The sequence below is a fragment of the Tamandua tetradactyla genome, chromosome 13 (genome assembly GCF_023851605.1).
Source record: "Tamandua tetradactyla isolate mTamTet1 chromosome 13, mTamTet1.pri, whole genome shotgun sequence".
NCBI lineage: Eukaryota > Metazoa > Chordata > Mammalia > Pilosa > Myrmecophagidae > Tamandua > Tamandua tetradactyla.
Window position 1 is genome coordinate 64,324,737 of NC_135339.1, and position 16,946 is coordinate 64,341,682.

At 43.6% G+C, this 16,946-nt stretch overlaps 1 protein-coding gene across 1 annotated transcript; it reads right to left on the minus strand.

Moving 5' to 3' along the window:
• Positions 1-13,801: 13,801 nt before the first annotated feature.
• C13H10orf95 (chromosome 13 C10orf95 homolog) lies at positions 13,802-15,544 on the minus strand. The gene is made up of 2 exons (XM_077124412.1): positions 15,251-15,544; positions 13,802-14,992 (listed from the first exon to the last, which is right to left on the minus strand). The coding sequence occupies exon 2, from the start codon at positions 14,936-14,938 to the stop codon at positions 14,279-14,281; it is 660 nt and encodes a 219-aa protein (XP_076980527.1). The 5' UTR covers positions 14,939-14,992; positions 15,251-15,544; the 3' UTR covers positions 13,802-14,278.
• Positions 15,545-16,946: the final 1,402 nt, after the last annotated feature.

Consider the following 16,946-nt stretch of genomic DNA (forward strand, 5'->3'; position numbering starts at 1 on the left):
CCCCCACCCCCATCCTGGCTCATTGCACAGCACTGATGACTATTCACTCCTCATCACCCCCATTCCGGGATTTTTCAGGTTTCCTCAGTAGAGCTGCCACCAGTTCTGGCCAAGACCCCTGCAGACCTTCCCCCCTCCCCTGCTTCTTGGATGGCAGCTGGATGAAGCTAGATATCAGAAAGAACCTCCTGAACTTTCAAGGAAGGAAGGTGGGAAAGCTGTCTTATGGGAACCCCCCCACCCCCACCCCCCACCATTCTCAGGGGTCAGGTTCTGCGGCTGGATTACCAGCGGTGGGCTGAGGAGACCACAGACACAGGGACACACACACAAACTCCAGGGAGCCCCTGTCCTGCCCAAGTCTCCACAGCTGGCTGGACCACAAGCACTTGGGTTTTCGACCCCTCAGGCCTCAGTCTCTCCCTCCCCAGGAGGGGCACAGACTCCAGCTGCCCTTTGGGTGCTGCTTGAAGCCATACAGGGTGAACAGAGGTGGAGCGGGCCTTCTCTCCCACCATTCCCCCAAAGAAACTCTGAGCTCCCCCTCAGTGAAGCTTCCCCTACTCTATCAATTCCTCCACCATCCTGTCTCAGAATGAGGAACTGGCCATGCATTAGGGATAAAGGGAAGATTTTCAGACACTGAGTAGAGAAAGAATCCAGACTTGGGAGGGAGACTGAAGTGAAGAAGAGGGGAAGGGGTCCCCGTACTGGCTTGAGGTCAGAAAGGACTCTCTGGGCAGGATGCCCAGCCCTCCCACACCTTCCTCCTTTCTCAGAAGAGCTGGGATTCCTCAGGGGCGGGGGCGGGAGTTGCCTGGGGCGGGTGGGGGCCCTATTTAAAGAACACTCTCTGAGGGCATCATAGCAGATCCAGCCCCAGGAGCGTGGGAGAGAAGACTGCGTGGGTCTGTGTGGGTAAGTGCTGGCCCCTTTGTTCTGGACTCAGGCAGGCTGGGGGTAGGGTGGCTCCTGAGCCTGCCAGCTTCTCCTCTCCAGGGACGGGGGCTGCAGCTCTGTCTTGTGAATGGGGAGAGCACCCCAGCCCTCAGCTCAACTCTCCAGAAAATGAAAGTAAGTTCCAGGGAGTTCTTTCTCCTCCCCTACCCCGCATACTTCAGGATTTCACTTCTCGTGGTGGTTCGTGGGGAGCTTCATTGGCTCAGGAAGCGCCTTGACCCACAGAGGGTGTCTGGCTGTCCCCCCATGCCTCGGCCCGGCCCTCCGGCACAGCCTCTCGCCCCACCATGGGCCGGTCTGGGCAGGAGATAACTTGGGAAAGACACACAGTACCCAGGGCCTGAGAGATGGAATCTCTGTCACAGACTTGAGGTCCCTCCTCTCATACTCGAACCTAATTCCTATTGGAATTTAAGGAGTCCCTCACCTTTCCCCAACTATGGGTGCCCCTTTTCAGCTGCACATTCAGATTCTTCCTGGGATAGAAGGAATCTTGAGATCCCTTGCCTGGCCTATCTTGGGTCTCAGTTTGTTCATCCTGGGAATAGGGGGAAATTCACAGAAAAGAACACCGGAGGGAAGAGGAAAGTGTTAAGACTGAGAGGACTTTGGACACCTGGCTCTGAGAACTGAATTCCATAGGCTGTGAGCTCTAGCAAATGCCCTATGGACTCAGTTCTGGTGCCCGGCTGTACTACAGCATCAAGGCAGAGCCTCCGGGAAAGCGGCTGGCTCAGCGTCAGCTTCTCCCAGACGACTCCCAGCTGGGCTCTCCCTGAGGCACCCATCCTGCACTTCATTTGGGGTACTCTTCTGCTCAAAGACATGCAATGGTCCCTCAACATTTCTTTCCCTGTATGTTAGTAAGCTGCCAGAAGGTGATATACCAGAAGTGGAATGGCTTTTTAAGAGGAGAGTTTAATAAGTTACAAGTTTACAGTTCTAAGCCTATAAAATTGTCCACACTAAGGCACCAACAAGAGGTTACCTTCACTCTAGAAAGGCCAATGGGTTAGGAACACCTCTATCAGCTAGGAAGTCACGGGGCTGGCTTTGCTGGTCCTTTGCTTCTGGGCTCCGTTGCTTTCAGCCTCTGTTCCTGTGGGAGTTCCTCATTTTGTTTCTTCAGGCTAGCTTTCATCTCTTGGCATCCCTTGGCTCTCTCCAAGTTCTGGCTTGCTTAATATCTCATGGCAACATCTGCTGGACTCCAAGCATCTCCAAACAGTTGTGTCTCTGTTCTCCACGTGTCTGCATCTGTGTTAGTCCTGTGATGTTTCTATCAGCTCTGAGGCTTCCATTGCTTCTGTCATTTCTGTAGGCTTCCGTCGTTTCTCTAGGCTCTGTCTTTCTCTAAAATGTCTCCTCTTTTAAAGGATTCCAGTAATCTAATCAAGACCCACCTGGAATAGGTGGAGTCACATCTCCATCTAATCAAAGGTCACACCCACAACTGGGCGTGCCATGTCTCCATGGATATAATCTAATCAATTCCCCAACCTACAGTGCTGAGTAGGGATTAAAAGAATCAGCTGCTTCCACAAAATTGGATCAGAATTAAAGCATGGTTTTCCTGAGTTACATAATACTTTCAAACCGGCACTCCCTGCAATTAAAATTTTTCGTAGTATGGCCTCCACTGAGCTTTCAAGTCTGTTCTTCCATTGCTCCCTAATCCTATCCTGCCCTCCAGTGAAGACTTACTGCTTTCTGCTCCTGCTGCCATGCTTTTACTCATGCTGGCTCCTCCTCAGAGCTTCTCAGGACACCTCCTTGCCCCCACTCTTGGAATCCTATATATCCTTCAAAGCCTCTTTCAGAGGCCTCTTCCAAGAAGCCTCTCTCAACTCTCCCAATGATGCATACAATCTCCTGCAAATCCTCCACACTCCTCTTTGGCAGGGCTAGCTTCTTGAGACCCCAAAGTGTTAGTCCAGTCTTCTGCACATAGTAGCTGTTTAATAAATGTGTTTTGCATTTTGCTAACTGTGTCTCTCATCTGTGAACAGGCAGTTTGGCCTAGAAGTTAAGACTGGAGTCAGATTTCTCAGGTGTGTTCTCAGTATGTGATCTTGAACCTCAGTTTCAGCATCTATAAGTAGAAGTAATAATTATACTTACCTACCTCAAGTTTTTGTAGAGATTAAAATAAAAATGAATTGGTAATCCCTGTCATGGACTTTAGCACAGAGCCTGGCATGTGGTGAGTATTCAATAAATGTGTTATGATTCTTATAATATTCCCCAGTAGAATGTGAGCTACCCAAAGGTAAGTTAAGGTCAGTTGTGGGGTGGGATGGAGCTTGGTCCGTCAGGGCTTGTGGGGCCAGATGCGGGGAATGGGTAACAGGTATGACTGGGACAAAGGCCAGGAGGATCTAGTAGGTGTCAGGATCAGGGTTTGGTAGCCCAAGCCCTGCTGGGAGCTGGGAGCCCTGGATTCTACCTGCTGTATGACTTTGAGAAGGTCACCCCCTTTCTCCAGCAGGATGTACTTTGGGTGGGTTGGACCAGATGAACAGCAAGGCAGTCCAGGTGTTTTATGAGTTCTCAGCTTCTAAGGGTTAAGTTCAAAGAAAGGATCAAAGAAGGAAGCATCTAGGCTCCCTGCAGGACGCACACCCACAGGGCCTGAAGCAGCGAGTGCCTGGATGCTAGCCTTGTTGAGTGGTGGCACCTCCCTCACCAAACTGGATCAGGCACCCCTCCCTTGCTGGGGCTGGGGTTAGGGGGAAATTTGTGTGGGGCCATGGGCATTTTCAGGACCTAAGTGGATGTCACAGCTTACATCTATGACATAAGATACCCCATTTCTGTAAGAGGGAAGTTAAGAGACTTCAAGGGCCTGAACCCAAGAAGAGGGAGAGAGAAAGGGACACAGAATACCCCTTATGTTGATGTGGGACTCATGATTTATTTGAAACCTGCCCTGTTCCACAAAAGGATTTTCCCCCCTATTATTCATCTTTATTCCATGTTTTCCTCTCTGTTGATAAGGTAGATAAAAGGAGCATCAGACACAAGGTTTTCACAATCACAGTCACATTCACAAAAGGATTTGAGGAGGCTACCAGCATGCAGACAATTCTCCAAAATGAAAAATAATAATAAAATCAGTGACATAGACATTGTTTCAGTTTCTGGCTGCTCAAATAGAATGTGTTGGTTTAACAACAGGAATTTGTTGGCTCATGGTTTCTGAGGCTAGAAGGCTTGCTCCCTCCCCTGGTCGATATTTTGTGGCTGGCAGGAAAACTCTGGGGTTCCTTCACATGGCAATGCACATGGCGATGTCTTCTCCTTTCTCTTCTGGGTTCTGTTAACTTCTGTGGCTCCATTTGACTTTCACTGAATAAAGGACTCCAGTAATCTGGATTAAAGCCCAACCTGATTCAGTGGGGCCACAATTTTACTATTTTTCTCTCTTTCTCGGGTGGATGGGCCAGAATCAAAACGGGTCTCCTGCATGGCAGGCGAGCATGCTATCTATCACTGAACCACCCGTGCATCCCTGTGCGATAACATCTTGCAAAAGATTTTATTTACAATGGGTCCAAACCCACCAGAATGTGGAGCAGGACAAAGAGCATGTGCAGACGGGGGTACGCAAGTCAATCCACCACACACATCTAATGCATTTTAAAAGTTCTTTTTGACAGTTTTATTGAGCTCTAATTTGCACATCATACAATTAGCCAGTTTAAAATTGTGCAATTTAATGGTCTTTAGTATTTTCACAGATATGTGAAACTATCACCTTGGTCAACTTTAGAACACTTTATTAACTCCAAAACAAACCCCATACCCTTTAGCTATCACCCCCTACCCTGAAGCCCCCTTCCCAGCCCTAACCAACCACTAATCTACTTTATGTCTTTCTAGATTTCCCCGTTATTACATTTTTAGTGCACCTTCTTTTTAACCCAGAGGTTCAATGTATCTATTACTATTATTTTCATTTTTAGTTGGACATTATTTCGAACTTGCAGAAAAGTTGCCAGTGTAGTACAAAAAATTCCTACTTATCCTTCAACCAGATTCACCAACTGTTAACCTTTTAACATATTTGCTTTCTCTCTCTCTTTTTCATTCTCCCTCTCTCTATATACACATATGCTATATAATTTTTTTCTGAAGCATTTGAGGGTAAATTGCAGATTTGATGCCCATTTATCCCTAAACTTTTCAGTACATTTTTACTATGAAGAAGGACATTCTTACTTAAGGCGTCCAGATTGAGCCTAGGCCAGATAAATGCTGAAATCCAGAGGTACCAGTCTTTCTAAGAATAACGACTAGACTCATTCCTCTGCCCCATAAAGTCAGCATCCCTTTCCGCTGTGAAGAAGTTAAAATAGACATTGCCAAGGTATTCCTGAAGAGGGAGAGAATGATTAAATGAGAGGAAAGAGGTGTAACTGAGAAATTAGGATTTAACAAATGACTGTGACTACTGACTCATTATATAGATTTTTCTAGAGTCCAGGGCTTTAGAATAGCCAGAAGGAAAGTTGTTGAACTGTAATCCAGTAGCCCTGATCTTTGATAATGATTGTGTGACTATATTGCAAAAAAAAGTCAGTTGCCCATGTTTGTATGGATCTACAGCTGGATGTTTTGTTTTGTTCCACCGATGTGTGTGTGTGTGTGTCTATAATGTCAATACTTTACTGTCTTAGTTAACCTACTTCTATTGTAAGTCTTAAAATTGGGTAGATTGCAATACTAGTGCTCAATAAGAGAAATTGTAAGGTATACGGGATGTATGGGGTTTTTCTTTTTTCTTTTTATTTCTTTTTTCTGGAGTAATACAAATGTTCTAAAAAGAATCACGGTGGGTCCCAAATGTCCATCAACAGACGAGTGGCTAAATAAGCCGTGGTATATACATACGATGGAATATTATGCAGCTGTAACACAGAGTAAAGTCATGAAGCATGTAAGGCCCATGAATGGGCCTTGAGACATTATGCTAAGTGAGATTAGTCAGAAACAAAAGGACAAATACTGTGTGGTCTCACTGATAAGAACTCACAGTAATGAGTGAACTTGGAGAATTTCAGTTAAGAGCACAGTTTATCACAATGAGATATCATCTCACACCCACCAGAATGGCCATTATCAATAAAACAGAAAATGACAAGTGCTGGAGAGGATGTGGAGAAAGAGGCACACTTATCCTCTGTTGGTGGGAATGTACAACCGCTGTGAAAGGCAGTTTGGCAGTTCCTCAAAAAGCTAAATATAGAATTGCTATATCACCTGGCAATACCATTATTAGGTATCTACTCAGAGGACATGAGGGCAAGGACACAAATGGACATTTGCACACCAATGTTTATAGCAGCATTATTTACAATTGCAAAGAGAAGGAAATGACCAAAATGTCCATCAACAGTCGAGTGGCTAAACAAACTGTTTTTTTAGTTTCTTTAACTAAATACAAAGGATTTCTCCAAATGGGGAAGTTGAATTTTTCCCCCTTTCTCCCCAAGGGAGAATGGAATATTATGCAGCTATAAGACAGAATAAAGTTATGAAGTATGTAACAACATGGATGGACCTTAAGGACATTATGCTGAGTGAGATTAGCCAGAAACAAAAGGACAAATATTGTATGGTCTCACTGATATGAACTGACATTAGTGAATAAACTTGGAGAATTTCGTTGGTATCAGAGACCATCAGGAGATAGAAATAGGGTAAGATATTGGGTAATCGGAGCTGAAGAGATACAGATTGTGCAACAGGACTGATTGTAAAAATTCAGAAATGGATAGCACAATACTACCTGATTGTAGCACAATAATGTAAGCACACTGAATGAAGGTGAATGTGAGAATGATAGAGGGAGAATGGGGGCACATATGAAACTAGAAGGAAAGACAGACAATAAAGACTGAGATGGTATAATCTAGGAATGCCTATAGTGTATAATGATAGTGACTAAATGTACAAATTAAAGCATGTTTTTGCACTGATTGTATATGTAGAATGGAATGATATCAATGTTTTGTTTGTTAATTTTTTTAGTTAATAAAAAAGTTTTTAAAAAAAGCATGTTTTTGCATGAGGAAGAACAAAGGAATGTCATTACTGCAGTATTGAAAATAGATGGCAATTCATATTTTAAAACTTCAACTTCTGTATGAGACAGAAGTAAAAAATGCTTATTTGGTACAAAACATATTTTGACTAGTGCATTTTCTAATTTAACTTATATAGACAGTTTAATTGAACACCATAAGTATATGGAACCTTGAATAGGGCATGAGATTTTATTGGTTTGTCCAGGTTAGTGTGATGCCCCGATAAATCCCAGAGTGATTTGAACAGTGAATAAAGAAGTATTTGGAAAGTCCCCTTGGGGAGAAAGGGGAAAAAATTCAACTTCCCCATTTGGAGAATTCCTGATATTCTCACAAGCAGTGGGGACAAACAAATCAATAGGCCGAGCCCTTAATCTTGAGGTTTGCCCCTATGAAACCTATTCCCACAAAGGACAGGCTAAGCCTATTTAAAATTAGGCCTAAGAGTCACCCCCAGAGAACCTCTTTTGTTGCTCAGATGTGGCCTCTCTCTCTCAGCCAACACAGCAATCGAACTCATTGTTCTCCCCCACTCTAGGTGGGACATGACTCCCAGGGATGTAAAGCTCCCTGGTAATGTGGGACAGAAATCCTAGAATTAGCTGGGACTCAGCATCAAGGGATTGAGAAAACCTTCTCAACTAAAAGGGGGAAGAGAGAAATGAGACAAAATAAAATGTCAGTGGCTGAAGGATTTCAAACATAGTCGAGAGGTTATCCTGGAGGTTATTCTTACGCGTTATACAGATATCCCCTTTTTAGTTTATGGTATATTAGAGTGGCTAGAGGGCTATACCTGAAACTGAAACGCTGTGTCCCAGTAGCCATGTTTCTTGAAGATAATTGTATAACAATATAGCTTTCACAATGTGACTGTGTGATTGTGAAAACCTTAAAAAATAAATATTATTTAAAAATAAATAAATTATTAAAAAATAAAATAAATTTAATTTAATTATTAAAAATAAATATTATTAAAAATAATAATAGAGGGAACAACGGTTAAAATAAATTGAATAGATTGAAATACTAGTGGTCAATGAGAGGGAGGGGTAAGGGGTATGGCGTGTATGAGATTTTTCTTTTTTCTTTCTTTTGCTGGAGAAATGCAAATGTTTAAAAAATGATCATGGTTGCCCCGATAAATCCCAGAGTGTTTTGATCAGTGAATAAAAAAGTATTTGCAAAGAATGGTGAGAACAGGGGAAAATTCAACTTCCCCAGGTTGAATTCTTGATATCCTCACAATGCAGTGTAGACAACCAAAGCTATAGGCTGAGCCCCCAGTCTAGGGGGTTGTTCATATGAAACTTAACCCCACAAAGGATAGGTCAAGCCTACCTAAAATTAGGCCTAAGAGTCACCCCCAAGAGAACCTTTTTTGCTGCTCAGATGTGGCCTCTCTCTCCAGCCAACACAACAAGCAAACTCACCACCGTCCCCCTGTCTACGTGGGACATGACTCCCAGGGGTGTGGACCTTCCTGGGAATGTGGGACAGAAATCCTAGAATGAGCTGAGACTCAGCATCAAGGGATTGAGAAAATCTTCTCAACCAAAAGGGGTAAGAGTGAAATGAGACAAAGTGTCAATGGCTGAGAGATTCCGAACAGTTGAGAGATTACCCTGGAGGTTATTCTTACACATTAAGTAGATATCACCTTGTTATTCAAGATGTAATGGAGAGGCTGGAAGGAACTGCCTGAAAATGTAGAGCTATGTTCCAGTAGCCATGTTTCTTGAAGATGATTGTATAATGATATAGCATTCACAATGTGACTGTGTGATTGTGAAAACTTGTGTCTGATGCTCCTTTTATCTACCTTGTTAACAGACGAGTAGAACATATGGAATCAAAATAAATAATAGAGGGAACAAATGTTAAAATAGATTTAGTTTGAAATGCTAGTGATCAACGAAAGGAAGGGGTAAGGGGTATGGTATATATAATTTTTTTCCTGTTTTCATTTTATTTCTTTTTCCGAATAGATGCAAATGTTTCAAGAAATGATCATGATGATGAATATGCAACTATGTGATGATATTTTGAAATACTGATTATGTATGTAGAACGGAATGATCAAAATAGGAATGTTTGCGTTTATTTGGGTTTTTTTGGTATTTAAAAAATAAAATAAAAATAAATAAATGAAAATGATCATGGTGATGAATACACAGCTATGTGATGATATTGTGAACCACTGATTGTAACCATGTCAAGAATGTTAGTATGTCAAGAATGTTTGTATATTTTTTTGTTTACAATAAAAATATTTAAAAAAAAAGATCAACTCGGAGGGGAAAAAATGATCACAGTGGTGAATACACAACTAAGTAATAATGTGAACCATTGACTGTATACTTTGAGTGGATTGTATTGTGTGTGAAGACATCGCAATAAAAATACATTTTTAAAAAAGGGTACTCTTTTACATAACCACAGTACAATTACAAAAATTGAGAAATTTAACAATACATTACTTTTTCTTTTCTGTTTTGGTTTGCCAAAGGGTATTTATTAAGCTAATTTACAGTTCGACAGCCATGAAAATGTCTAAATTAAGGCATCAACAAGAGGATACCTTCACTAGAGAAAGGCTGATCACATCCAGGGTTTCTCTGTCAGCTGGGAAGGCATGTGGCTGGCATCTCCTGGTCATTTGCTCCTGGGTTGCACTACTTTCAGCTTCTGATTCCAGTGGCTTTCTATGTCAGCTCTCAAAGCATCTCCAAATGTCTGTGTCAAGGCATCTGCTCTCTGTGTTGGCTCTTTTAAGGACTCCGGTAAACTAAGATCCGTCCTGAATGGGTCCAGGGAAATAATTCAATCAAATGTTCCCACCCACAATTGGATGGGTCTCATTTCCATGGAAACAAACTAATCAAAAGATCCCACCCACCATAAGTCTGCCCCCACAAGACTGAATTAAAACAGCATGGCTTCTCTCGGGTCCATAACAACTTCAAACCAGCACAGAACAAATACATTACTTTTAACTAATCTATTAGTTTTAACTAATCTATTAGTTAAAATTGCTGTTCTTCAAATCTTGCTAATTATCCCAATAACGTCCTTCATAGCAATTTTTATTCTGGCCCAGGGTCCAATCCAGAATCGTGCATTGCATTTAGCTTTCACGTTTCAGTCTCCTTTGACCTAAAATGGTTTCTCAGTCATGGCGTTCATGACATTGATCATTTGAAGAATACAAGACAGCAGAGTTGTCCTTTATTTTAGGTTTATCTGATGTTTTCTCATGATTATGCATTACTACTGAATTGATGTTGTGTTTTCTTAGTTTAACATATCGGAAAGCACATAATGTTAATTTTTGCCCTATTCTTGATAATGTTGTTTATTTAAGATGGCATCCACTAGTTTTCTCTCCTCTACTATTAGGCTGTTATTTTTTTCACTTTGTAATTAATAAATATTTTATTGGAACATACTTTGAAACTATGTAAATATCCTGTTTTGCATCACACTTTTATCCAAGACTAGTTTTAGTATCCTTTAATGATTCTCACCTGAATCAATTATTCCGATGATAGTTGAGAATGGGAATTTTCTAATTTTATTATGCCTTTTACTGTAAGGAGGAGCTTCCCTTTGTATGTTTAATTAGTCACTGTCAGTATGGACTTATAGTTTCTTTTTTTTAATTGTTAAAAATAACATATACACACAAAAAAGTTCAAAGCAAACTGCAACAATTATTTGTATAACAGATTTCAGAGTTTGGTATGGGTTACAATTCCACAATTTTAGGGTTTTACTTCTAGCTGCTCCAAGATACTGGAGGCTAAAAGAAATATCAGCATACTGATTCAGCATACTGATTCAGCATACTCGTGTTAAACCCTACCTTCTCTGTATAATGCCACCATCACCGTTGATCTTTTTCCCACTCTTTAGGGGTATTTGGGCTATGCCCATTGTAACTTTTTCATGTTGGAAGGGACTGTCAATTATGTGGGATAATGGGATAGAACTAGTTGATGTTCTGGAGAGGCTGGGCCCTCTGCATTTCAGGACTTACCTGGCCTAGGAACTCACCTGGAGGTTGTAGGTTTCTGGAGAGTAATCATAGTGTATGGAACCTTTGTAGGCTCTCAGATAAAGCCCTAGGTATTCTCTAGGATTGGCAGGAATGGTTTTGGTCAGGGTAGATTCTTATTTTAATAATGGGTTATAATTTGTTACTATCATCATTTCTTTTTCTTTTTTGGGGGTACATGGTCCAGGAATCGAACCCGGATCTCCCACATGAAAGGCGAGCATTTAGATTCTAAAACTGAACACATGTATAAGAGACCAAAAATGCATATTCAAGGGCATTTATCTTCTCATCAGCCTCACCGATTCCAAACAAGACCCAGCCATCATCTTCCCTTGCCTGGATTATTTCAAAAGCCTCCTAACTGGTCCTCCTCCTGCCAGGATGATCTCTCTATAGTTTCTTCTCCATACAGTAGTCAGAATTAGAACAAAACAAAACTCTGATCATATTACTCTCCTGCTCATAACACTCCACCCACTAAGAATGAAATAAAAAATTCTCAACCTGGTTTCTTTCTAGGCCCCAAAGTATTTGGCTTCATCTCTAACCTCATTTGCCTCAACGTTCCCCCTTACTCACAGGACAGGGGCACCCCAGCCAAAGTGTCTTGGTACCTGCTTTTCTCTTCCAGGTATTCAAATGGCTTGCGATGGTCTTCATTTAGGCCTCTACTCAAGTCTCGTCTTCAGGGAAGCCTTCCCTAATTATCTTATCCAACAAGTGTTGGATCCTATCCATCACTTATTGCTGACATATCGTATATTCATCTATTTATTTGTTGTCAGTTTCCTCTTCTTAAATGTAAGCTCCATGAGGACAGGGACTTATTGTTTTCTGCTGTAGCCCCAGTGCCCAGAATACTTCCCAGGATATCATGAGCTCTTAAATGCTTGTTGAGTGAATGAAATAACGTTCACTCATTGACTTTTTCCAGGATTTCCTCTCATCCTTCTCTTTGCATATTCTAGCTTATTCTCACTCTTTAAATCTCACCTTACATGTCACCTCCTTAGAGAAGCCTTTCCTGATTATCCTGTTCTAAGTAAGTTCCATTACCCTACTCTCATTTTTTTTTTATCTTAGCCTCTGATTTCTGCTGCAGTACTTATATCAACTTCCCTTTATCTGTTTGCCTGTTGCCCCACTCTCCATGGCTCCTGAGTAAAATGTAAGCCCCATGAGGGCAGGGACTACCATATTCTCTCATCACCACTGTCTCCTCAGAGACTAGAACAGTTCCTGGCAAATAACAGCACTCAAAAAATGTATTGGATAAACTTTTAATAGCTAACAACTTGAAATAATCCAAGTGCCATAGAAAACAGGGGAGCTTTAAAGAATGAGGTTGCTCTATGTACAGTGGCATGGAATGACATCTAAGGTATAGTTAGTATAAAATGCACCAGGCAGAACAGTGCAATCCCTTTCATGTAATTAATACTATCGTTCATGGAAAGAAACACTGGAAAAATAACAGATTAGATCCCAGTGATCATCTGAAGGTGAGGGGAATTAAAAGACTGACTTTCTACATTATATAGGTCTTATATTGCAAACTTCTTTTTTTTAAAACGAACACTAACACTTGAGCACAGTACACGCCAGGCACTGTGCTAAACACTTGCAGGCTTTCATGACATCCTTTCAATAACCTTGTGAGATAGGTACTGAGGTCATCATTCCCATTTGTAGATGAGGAAACTCATTCTGGGACGTTAAGTAATTCACCCCAGGTCACACAGCAGATCGATCTCACAATATACCACGTTCCTGTATTTTTATAATTAAAAAAAAAGAATAGGAAAGTCAGATGAAACTAGGAGTAATAAGAGCTCAGGATTCAGGCTTTATGCAAAAGGTGTCAGGCAAATTTGACTCTGAGCTCCCTGGAAGCCAGGACAAAGAGGAAAATGTGATTGGTTAATAAGATCCTTGGCCCTTAAAAGATAAAAGCAAGCTACTGATCAGGAGAAACACCTTTCCCAACTGCTGAGGTTTGAGAGAACTTCTCCCTGGAGCACATTAGCATGACAATGCGTGGTCAGGTAGCCTACAGCTTCAGTACACACCTGCATACCCAGGTAGCTGTTAGCCAGCTACAAGGGGAAATTCAGTAGAAGTGATTTCACAGGGGGCTGTTCTGGTTTGCTAGCTGCCGGAATGCAACACACCAGAGACGGATTGGCTTTTAATAAAAGGGGATTTATTTCATTAGTTCTTCAGAGGAAAGGCAGCTAACTTTCAACTGAGGTTCCTTCTTACGTGGGAAGGCACAGTGCCTTCAGCACTAATCAGTCTTCCACATTGGCTGGGTTGGTTTTAAGGCCCCTTTACATATAAAGAAACAGGCTCAGAGAGCCAAAAGTTGCATAGAAAATGTCACAGCCAGTCCTAAACTCAGCTCTCGGGTCCCTTTCCCCAGCCAATGCCTAACACACTTCAACAATAAACCTCACGCCCTCTTGGGCGGTGCTCCTCAGGGCCAAGGAAGGCCAGCAGAGCTACCCGCTTGCATAGAGGAGAGCTGGGGGAGAGGGGCACACAAGTCTCCGGAGGTTCAGCTAACTTCACCTCCTTCCGTCCCTCCCGTTTCCTCGGACACCGGGTGGGGAGGTAATGCTCCCATTAAACAGATCGGGGAACACTCCACCTCCAGGCATTAAAATGACTCACAGCATACACTTGACTTCATTCGTTTATTTACTTTTCATTACAAGCTGGGGATCATTGTCCCTGAGCTTGGGGAGCGGATGTGAGGGAAGCTTTGCTGAGGAGAGGAGAGGAAGAAAAGGAAAGTTGGGGCTTGCTGCAGCGCAGGCTTCTTGGGCTGGGGCGGGGAATAAAGAGAAGAGGAGGGGTGGGGGGAAGGAGGCAAAAGAGGGTGCAGGCCCTTCCTCCAAACCCGTCTTGAAGGAAACTGAACACCCAGAGATGAACTTGATCTCTTCTTGCCCATCCCCCTTGTCCAGCAATTGATGTGGGAAAAGTCAAGAAGTGCAGGAGGGGCGCGGGGGTGCGGAGGGGGCAATGTCGGGGTCTTGGTAAAAAAGCACAAAGACAGGTACCCTCAGCTCCGGCGCACGGTGGGGGAAGCGGCCTCTCAGCTCCTCTCCGGGTGGCGGCGGGAAGCGCAGGGAACGAGAATCGTGCGCAAGGTCATCCGACGCCCTCAGCTCAGGCCTTTCCTCCTCTTCCCGCGGCCGCGCTCCGCGGCTTCCGCGGCTGGGCTGCTGTGGACGCTGCGGGAGTCGCCGCCGCCGCTGGCCAGGCGACGCCGCACGCGCCTTTCCACGCGGTTCTCGGGCTCGGGCACGCGCGGCGCAGCCTGCAGCAGAAACTGGCCGCGGCGGTAGGTGATGCGCACGTCGGTGTGCGGAAATGTGCCGTACGCGCGCCGCAGCTCTCGGCGCACGAAGTCCGGCAGGTGGAGGCGCGGGCCCACCGCGCGCTCCACGTAGCCCCAGCGCAGCTCGGCTTGCAGGCTGCCGCCTTCCGGCCACGGCGTCCAGGTCTCGGCCTCCACGGTCTCTGTCGCCGAGAGGGGTTGCAGCTCCGGCCCCACGTAGCCGGCGGCGGGGAACGGCGTGTATGGGGCGGTAGCGTAGGCCTGAGGGAAGGCCCACCAGGGTTGCATGGCCGCCAGGGGCGTGCCGGGGCCATAGAAGAGGTGGTACTCTCGCGGGGCGGCGCACTCACCGCAGGGGCGGCTGCAGAAGTTGTGGCTCTGGATAGGGGGCAGCAGCAGAGGGGTGGACAGGTAGGTGTAGGTGAGGGGCTGCAGCGGAGGCCAGAGGCCTTCCCCGGGCGGCAGGCAGCTGTATGAGTACATGCTCTGAACCTCAGGCAGCGGGCATTTTTGCTGGGGCCTCCTCGTGCATCAGAGCTGTGGGGCGGGGGACAGAGGGGGCTAGGAGGCACAGACTTTGTTGTTACTACCACCACCACCATCGAGGCCTCAGGTTCATGGCAGGGGCCCATTGTACCTAATGGCTTTTAGTAATTCTTTCAAAATCAGGTGTTCAGCTCCCCAACCTTGACCTCTTGTCCCAGAGCTGGGCCTGAACCCCATGCTCCCAGCTATCAATAAGACCCAAGGCCTTTTCAACCCTGATGTGTTCTGCCCAGGTAGCCCCCCACTTACTTGTCTCCTTCAGCCTGGGGAAGCTGGTCCCCAGCGTTTGGGGCAGCCAGAAGGATGCAGAGCAGAGCTCCTCTCCACCACTTTTTAGTTGAGCTGCCTCCTGCTCCATGCCCTGCCTTAGCCTTGCCTCCCGGTTTCTAGGCAAAGGGAAACACCTTGAGCTGGCTAGAAGCCAGCCAGTCTGTGTTGACATCTGTGTGAGTCTCCTGGTCAGTCTGGCCCCAACCTAGAAGTTGAACCTTATTTGTGCTCAGGGATTGCCGCCCTGCAACATACATTGAGGACTTTCCAACTTCCTTTCCAATCAGGTTAACTCCCTGTTCACACCCCAACCTCCCAGCTTTTCCAGTTGGGTTGTGTTATCCTAATATTTGCATGAAGCTCTTACATGCCAGGCATGACTTAAATTGTTTATGAGCATCTAACATCAAGTTTATATCAATCCTAACACAGGTACTAATATTCTTCAGGTTGGTACACAGTAAGTATACTCAATGTATGGGAATCTACTTTGAGTACATGTAGATTAAGTAAACTTGTCCAAATTCACAGCTAGTTCGGGTGAGGGCAAAATTCTACCCTGTTATCTATCTCAAAGAGTTATGTTCATACTATTTGCATTATTGCCAATCTGTGCTAGGGTTTCTTGTAGACTGTCTCACACTCCTCTCACTCTAGATTGTTAGATAAGCTCCAGTAATTCTTTTTTTTTTCAATATCAATGGTGGCAATTTTTTTTATTAATTAAAGAAAAAAATTAACACAACATTTAGAAATCATTCCATTCTACATATGCAATCAGTAATTCTTAACATCATCACATACATGCATGATCATCATTTCTTAGTATATTTGCATCGATTTAGGAAAAGAACTAGCAAAACAACAGAAAAAGATATAGAATGTTAATATAGAGAAAAAACAACAATAATAATAATAATAAAAGAAAAGGAAAAAGAAAACAAAAGACACAAACAAACAAACAAACAAACAAAAAACTATAGCTCAGATGCAGCTTCATTCAGTGTTTTAACATGATTACTTTACAATTAGGTATTATTGTGCTGTCCATTTTTGAGTTTTTGTATCTAGTCCTGTTGCACAGTCTGTATCCCTTCAGCTCCAATTACCCATTATCTTACCCTATTTCTAACTCCTGATGGTCTCTGTTACCAATGACATATTCCAAGTTTATTCTCGAATGTCGGTTCACATCAGTGGGACCATACGGTATTTGTCCTTTAGTTTTTGGCTAGTCTCACTCAGCATAAAGTTCTCTAGGTCCATCCATGTTATTACATGCTTCATAAGTTTATTCTGTCTTAAAGCTGCATAATATTCCATCGTATGTATATACCACAGTTTGTTTAGCCACTCGTCTGTTGATGGAGATTTTGGCTGTTTCCATCTCTTTGCAACTGTAAATAATGCTGCTATAAACATTGGTGTGCAAATGTCAGTTTGTGTCTTTGCCCTTAAGTCCTCTGAGTAGATACCTAGCAATGGTATTGCTGGGTCGTATGGCAATTCTATATTCAGTTTTTTGAGTAACCGCCAAACTGCCTTCCACAGTGGTTGCACCATTTGACATTCCCACCAACAGCGGATAAGTGTGCCTCTTTCTCCGCATCCTCTCCAGCACTTGTCATTTTCTGTTTTGTTGATAATGGCCATTCTGGTGGGTGTGAGATGATAT